Raw genomic sequence first — 7,982 nt, 5'->3', positions numbered from 1 at the left:
CATAATGGATGTTTTCCAATTTCAAGGACAGAAATTGATGTATAAAACATTAGAAACTGGAAATCCCCAAAAGGAAAGAAAAAAAAAAATCATTTAAAGGAATTAAAAAATTCTAATGAAAGAAAATTAGGAGAGGAAGATAAAGTTTTTAGCAGTCACATAGGGATCAAGATAGATTTCAAACCAAAGAGTGACCAAGGTAATTTTACTATTCCTTGATGTTTGAAAAGCACCCTACTTTAGAGAGAAGATACCCAGATTTATTATGCTGTTGACTCTTCACTATATATGTTTCTCTTCTTACATTGTTTTAAAAAAGAAAAATACAGGAAAGCAGCATTCCAGGTTCTCCTAGTTGTCTGATAACTGTATTGGCATACATGCCTAGAGGGATACATACACTTATCTGAACACTACAATGAAGAAAATGTCAGGTGTTTATTCCCCCTTTATAAAATCATCTCAGTTTTACATTTTGGAATGACTTATCAAGGAGGTTCACAATATTTTGCATCACAAAGAACAGCAGACAGACACTGCTTCAGACTAACACTTTAATCAGAAGTTTTGTTTTTAAATTTAAATTACAATCACTAATACACCTGCAAGTGCTTACCACATTTGTTCAATTAATATGTAGGCATATACAGCATAAGTCAGTCTAAAACAATCACAGTACTTCTTAGTGCAATCTGCAAAAGGAGAAAAATCTTGGACCCACTTTGTGGAAATAAATATCAAGTGACAAAAAAAGATTTAGCAATTTTAGTTATGTATATTCAATGAAGTTCATGCATGAGCAAGAGTAAAAAGATTTAGAGCTCTTCCTTGTAATAGCCAAGTTTTGCTAGTGACATCTCTCTTCTCAGCTGCATAACTTCCCAGAACATCTGATCCACTAAAAAAGACAGAAATATCAATTAAACATATTGAATTCATATTTTATTTCAACTGATGTATACAGGCTGCCTCACTGTACAGCAGTTTAGGGCAACTTTAGAAGTAACAAACATCTAGTAAAACCAGAATTAATACGCATGAGGGCTAACTGTGCTTGATTGTGACAAAATTTGTTAAAGTATTTATTTTAAAAATTCTAAATGATGGTCCTATAAAAAATTCCCCAAATTTTAGATTATTTCTTTTTAAATTGGGGAACAAAACTATATCGGTACTTCCTGTCAGCTTACATCATCAGATGTTATAACCAGAGCTCTAATCAAGAGACTTTGCCATGCCACAGCAATGACTGAGACCTCATTTCTCAGCTGCACTCAGATGAACAATTGCAGTATTGTTTCCTGTTTATTTTTTACAATTTAACCCAAAATATTGTCATCCCTGTCAGTTTTCCCTGAAAGACAGTCTGACACAAGGGCTATCTGAAATCTCAATGCACAAAATGAGAAGACGCACCAAAACACCAAGTGAAAGAAGAAAAAATGGCCAGATCAAACCAAACTGAAGTTTTTTGGTCTAAAATATCTCCATGTTCTGTGAAAGAGCCTTGATTTTTTGAATACTGTGTAGAAAAACTAACTTCTCTCGTTACAGAATTTTTCATTACATTTCTTACTGAATAACATAAGGGATTTTTAGATGGACTAAAAATCACTGCTTTTTAATTTGTTGTTCTTAAAAAAAAGAAAACAAAACACCTTTACTGGAGGGTGGAATATCACCAAATTCTCGTAGTTACAACCATGACTACCAACAGATAGCTTTCCTGTAATGTCAGGTCACTGCTATTGTGCACAAGTAGCAAGTTTTAGGCACATGCAATATGTAAATTTCTATTTATATATGCCAAATACAATTTCCTACTCACCATCTTGCTGCTTCAACAGTCCTTGCTGGATGTATCGAATGTATGTAAAGAAGTTACACACAGAAGTGATCTGAAGCCATAAAAAAAATAATGGTGGTTAATATCATTTTGTATAACGGTATGGAAAAATAACAACATAACTACTACTCAAAATGAAATCATAGTAAATCTACTTACCCTGTAACGACAGAAAGGAGAAATGTAGTAATAACTGCTTGAATCTCCTAATTTGATTCTATGCTTGCATGACTTACTTTGTCCACTGAGAGCACATTTCCTACAAAATATAAAATACAAATCTGACATTAATGTCTAAACACCTGCCTGTGTTTAAGGCGTTAATGTAATTGCTTCATAGTTGAACAGATACCCAAGTCTCTGCCGTCATTTTACAAGCTGCAATTATTACATTATGTTGTCAATTATTTTAGTTCCACAAGGACAAATTTTGTTTCAGTACCAGTGCATTGTGACACATTTCTGATTTTTAAAACTTTCTTCAGCTCTGGTCAGGTACTTCCATATTCTCTAATTCAAGTTGGCTTGACAACTCTGGAATGGTGGGATTTCTTTAATTAACTCTTCATATGCGAAATAACCATTGTTTAATTATCAGTTGATGCCAACATTTAAACAGATTTTTTAAAAATTCTGCTTGATGTTGCATGTCATCATAAAAAAATTATCAGCCCTACAGAATAGCAGTCAATTCTTCAAAGCCTCTCTTAGATGCATTCTAAGACCAGCTTTGCATTTATGCCCAAAATAAAATCATATTTTATATTCAGAGTATAAAATAATTTGAGACAAAGGCAAATAGGCTGTCTGGTAATAATTCCTTCCATTACCATTATAAAAAGTGATAGTAAAATAACCAAATTTACTATTTCTGGTGTATTGCAAGTATGTCGCATTCAGGAACAAGGAAAGGTCAGCAGTCACCACAAATTCTTCCCAAAAAACAATTCAAGAAAAGGCAAAGAAATTTTAAAAATTTCCTCCAACATCTTCAGAAAAAGGTTTGAATCTCTTGAAGAAACTGCTATTAATACAATCTTAATAAATGTAAATAAAACAGGAATTTGATTTATTTGGAATTTCTGTATTGCAGCACCTCAGATTAACTGGGTTGTCATGGCACCCACTGTTTCATTGATTTTAAAAGCTGCTGTCTCTTCTCCCTTCCATTTCTACCTCACAAAACTAGGGAATCTAAGAACAAGCAGCCTTTCAGAAGTGAAACAAAAATTACTAAGCTTCTGTGGTTCTTAACAGTGGCTCAGAGGCCCTTTTAAACAGCCTGCAGCTGGTCCACAGAACCATGTAAGACAGGAGAAATTTGAAGAGTGTATACGATTTTCCATAGCAATTTATGAGGGCTGACAGCAGTCCATTGATCCAAGAAATCCTACAGTAGTTGAAGCAAGCTGATAGCAATTTCAGTCAAGCTTTTGTGAAAAGAGAGACAGACTTTCAATGCTGGGACAATAAAGCCCTTTTTTCCTTCTGGCTATAGAACTACCTTCTATATGTTATCTTCCATCACACTAGGTTAAATTCTGGCGTGACAGTTACTACTAATGACTCAGCTCTGAGCTGCATGGCACATATGCAGCTTAGCACTTTGTTCCCCATGGGGACAATTATTCAAATCCAGTGGGGAAATCCAGCTGTCTTATGTTAAGGCAGCACTTACAACACACCATCACAGGCACCATTCAATAACTCCTGTTTATCAAGAACCTTTCTTCATTATCACAGCTCTCCACCTTCCACTCCTTATTTTGCTGTTGGGCTATTACCTGCTATTTTATGCCTCTGTTCCCCCATTCCCCAGGCAACTGTTCCCCCATTCCCCAGGCAACTGTACAATAAAATAATTCTTTTAAAAACACTACTCTAGTTTTTGTTATTATTTATTTACAGTTTGTCTATATTTTGTTACCTATTCAAGAACATGGTTTCAATAAAAATAGTGCTTTGCACTGTATAAAAATAAAAAATGTGAAACTGCTACTCTGACTCAGTGAAAACTGGAACACCTGTTTCCCATTCAGTGCCAGTAATCATATACAAGGCAAAGTACATTTGCTGTTAAATTACACTTAAATACTGCATATTCCTTACCTATTACTTATCTATGAGCAATACCACAAGTTTTTGTCACTACATGACAGCAGGGAAATTGAGAAAGGAGTACACTTGGCCTTTTGATACATTTAAAGTAACTAAATTACTCTTTGTGCATAGTCATCTCAAAACATTAATCTATACCTAGCCAAGTATTTAAGGATTACATAAGTTCTAATTAAAAAATTATCTTACACTGGAGAAAATAGGTTAAAAATCTCATGAAACTTCTGAATGATGCAATTGAGTCTCCTGTTTTTGAGTAAATATTTCATCATGTCAAGACATAGGGAAGTTGCTTGAACCACAATGATTTTAAATCAAATTGCCAATTGCTCTTTAATGACACGTGACTTGTTTCAGTAGCTTCTGGCTGTCCAGATTCTCTACTGCATTCACGGAACACAGCTCACAGTGGTATATCTTGGACTTGAAATCACCACCCCTTGAGTAGTGCCATTATTGGTGGTGGGCCCTTCTGATGAGGGGCTATTACAGCTCCAAGAGTGTGTTTTCTGGTAACAGGAGTAAGCTGAAGAATATATGAATGCCTGAATTTTGTAGGCTAAAAGGATAAAAGACTAAGTCATAAACGACAATTTTCATTTTATACAGCTTCTTTAAACAGAAAGTAAAAAAATTTGAGATATGTTAAGTGTATTTTCTCTTCCACTCAAAAATAGAGAAAAAACAAGAACTAAAAAACAATAGCGATGAGAAAGGAAAAAAAAAACACTCTTAAGGGCCAGATGAAAACATTTTGATGCAAGTTTTCTATCAGAAAATTGAGCTCTGACAAAACAAATATTACAGACAGAATTGTCAACTCATCCAAAAGATCTCCAACAGAAAACTCAAGGCTTTCTCAAGATTTAGAAGGCTCCAGATTAACCCTGACCTTGCTTGCTTAACCCTGACATACACTAAAGCACACTACAAATCCTTCCTTCTCCACATCCATCAAAGCCACAGTGCCTCAGGCAAGCCCCTCCCACCTAACTTTAATGTCTATATCAGTACCTGACAACAAATCTTGCTTCAGATTCCTCTAGGACCATTCCAGAATTTCTAAGATAACCTTCCTGTCATTCAAGCATACTTCCTGCTTTAGGTTCAAACTCACCTTCATTCCTGCTTCATGACATTCCTCCTGCTCAAATTCAGAGGATTTACTCTATGTATCTCCTCTCAAACCCTTCAGCTACCTTTGTCAGTGTGCTATGTATGTCCTAAATTTCTTAGGCCACAAACACTCCAGATGTCCGATATTCAGCCTATACTACTTCAATATCTATTTCTTTCATGACACTTCACAGGTGAAAGCCCCTAGTTCAAAAGCATCTGTTTTAAGTATCAGGATGGTCTTCTCCAAAGAAGTGAATGTTACTTGTGTGGTCAATGCATCGTAAGTGAAGTAAACAGCTTTCCCAAAAAGGGAATATGTCTTAAAGGTTTGTTCTATATTAGTCTTTTTTTTAAAGTTGAATTTATTGGTTGCTTACTGTCCCCATAAAATTTTATAACAGCAACTTTGAAGTCTTAGATTTTAGAAAATAAAGCTTAAGATACACAAATTTGACTGAGGTGATCAGCTGATAGCAGTTTTCTCAATCCAAGAGTTCTCTCAAATGAGTCAAGATTCCCCCCTGTGTGTTAGCTTAACATACTTTGGTCCCCCACATTCAACTGCAGAAGCTTTCACAAATCGAACAGGTTGCAAACCAACAGGTTCAATGCTCAGAGTGTTGTTTTCAACAGCTTCCAGAACAGCTGAGGCCAACTGCAAGAGAAATTTAGAAAGCAGTTAAAAACAGCTCTGCGTTATCCATTGCCTCAAAGTAGTGACGTATTTCTTCTTCTGTAAAGTTAGGAACACCAAAAAAAAAAAATCAAATCAAACAGAAATTCAATTACAAATGAGATTTTGCTTTCATCATGAGCAAGATGTCCCATTGCCAGGCTTCTGTTTAAATTCTGCCCTCCAAATAACCCTGCCCTCCCTGAAGCCAAATAACTGTCTTTACAGCCAGGAACGTAGTCAAGCATGTTTAAAATGCTAACTGTATTTTCAGTCATTCCTCATAAGCCCAAATAGCACATATATTTGTACATGCAGTGTTCTTGTCAGAGACCGGATACGGCACAAACTTTGTTTATTTTAAAAAATTGCTCTAATTTTATCGGGTTCTATGGAAACACAAAATGATGCAGCATGCTTCCTTATCTTGCAAAACACAAGTAAATATTATGTCACTGTTTTTCAGCCAAAGATAGCTTTAGAAAGATGTTCAAACAAGTAAGATTGAACAATATATAGAACAGCCAGTTGCAACTTTCAAACACTAATCTAGTTAAAACACTAATCTTCATGACACAAAGTGCAACTTTCCTCAGGCTTTTTATGTTAATTCCTTATAAACACAACCACAAGACACTAGAAATATGCTCATTTTGCTTGATGGGACTCAACACTTGCCCAGACTACTGTTTAAGTATGGACAATAGCCATTACTTGATTTAAAAGAAGGTGCACTTTATGTTATTAGTGAAATAATTCTGTGCCAAGGTTCCTTCCTACCGAGTAAAATAAAGATATTTTTCTATTGTACTTGGAATATTTTAAAAACAGAATGTTACTATTAAAGTAGTTCATATGGAATACTCTTCTCTGCCATCTCCCAAAAGCAAAACAAAACACTACACATATACACGATAGGCTACTGAGAGTTAATGTAATACTTAAACCATTCAGATAACTGCATTTCCAGTTACTCAAAACCACAATACATGTAGCTTATTGTTTGATTTAACTGCACAGTAGGTTATTGATATTCAAGTGAAGACAGAAGTTGGCCACTATGCACAGCATCTGGAAACAATAACTGATATAACTGACAAGTGCTAGAAGCCTCATTCTTTCCTTAAGAGGAAATAAAAATCTACAGTAATTATATCACCACTGAAGCAGAAAAAAACAAAATGAAGTTGCTGGGAAAGACAACAGGATGGCCTACTTACACATACTGCAGAAGCAATTTAATTCCCATAGTAACAAAGTAAACTTTTTAGTGGGAGAGGCTCATATGATGCTGTACACCAGCCATAATGAACTGGTATACAATGAACTAAAAGATCATGTATGCTTAGGACCAGCAAGTAACAGCAGATGAAAAGCATGGGAAAAGAACGTAACACTACATGAAATCAACAGATAAACATTATAGAAAACACAACATTTTCCATGTGAGGTGTTTAATTTTATTGGGAAAAAAAACAAAGTACCAAGTCTGAGGGCTTTAGAATTTGTTATTCTTATTTTAATAAAGATCTAAGAATATGGTCTCTTTCCCCCAGAGACTGATATCACAACTACAGCCTGTAAATGCTGCTTAAGAATAAAAACTAAGTAAAGCAGTTGGAGCTGGAATCAGTTCCACATTATTCCCAGGGTGGGTAAAACTCCAGTCATCCCTCTGTACGGGAGTGTGTGGGAATAACACAACGGAAAAAAAGTCTCATAATTCCTTTCATCTAAAACCATATTCCCAAACTGCCCCTGTTGAATCATATCAAATCCCAAAGTCTAATTCTTGCAACTCAAACCTCTCTTCAAGAAAATATCCAGACTGTGCTTGCAGCTTGCTCTGACAGATATGAGAAAACTCGTCCACAAAATTAAATATATTGGTCTCTACTGCCCCCTATGTAAACAAGAGACAGTGACAGGATATGTAGACTATTTCTACAAAACAGTGTCTTTGAAATATCAGGAAAAAACCCCACCATCCATTCCTACAAACATCAGATTCTGCCAGACAGTAGACCTAAAAAGGCCATATCTGGAATAGCATAATAGTGAAGAAAAAATTATCATTTCAACACTCCAGACTAACCTTCAGTACTTCACTGTAAACTGTCACACTCTAATGAAACAAAAATGGTTAAACTTCATATGAAAACATTTTTAACACAGTCTATTGGCTTCATGTAACATATTTAAGGGAAAAGTGTCAGTGACCACATT

General features: G+C 35.2%; 1 protein-coding gene across 3 annotated transcripts in view; it reads right to left on the bottom strand.

Annotated features, from left to right (window-relative positions):
• Window positions 1-597: 597 nt before the first annotated feature.
• The window catches only part of RAB3IP (RAB3A interacting protein), a 30,720-nt gene continuing 23,335 nt past the window's right edge, over window positions 598-7,982 (bottom strand). For all 3 annotated transcript variants that reach the window (XM_068401259.1, XM_068401260.1, XM_068401261.1), the window contains 4 exons: window positions 5,626-5,738; window positions 2,006-2,105; window positions 1,829-1,898; window positions 598-898 (listed from right to left, as the gene is read on the bottom strand). In XM_068401259.1, the coding sequence (XP_068257360.1) occupies window positions 816-898; window positions 1,829-1,898; window positions 2,006-2,105; window positions 5,626-5,738 (366 nt within the window). In that variant the 3' untranslated portion in view covers window positions 598-815. The remainder of the gene's footprint in view (window positions 899-1,828; window positions 1,899-2,005; window positions 2,106-5,625; window positions 5,739-7,982) is intronic.

The sequence above is a fragment of the Nyctibius grandis genome, chromosome 5, assembly GCF_013368605.1.
Source record: "Nyctibius grandis isolate bNycGra1 chromosome 5, bNycGra1.pri, whole genome shotgun sequence".
Classification (NCBI taxonomy): domain Eukaryota; kingdom Metazoa; phylum Chordata; class Aves; order Nyctibiiformes; family Nyctibiidae; genus Nyctibius; species Nyctibius grandis.
The sequence above is the reverse complement of the archived record's forward strand: the minus strand, read 5'-3'. Positions and strand labels throughout refer to the sequence as shown.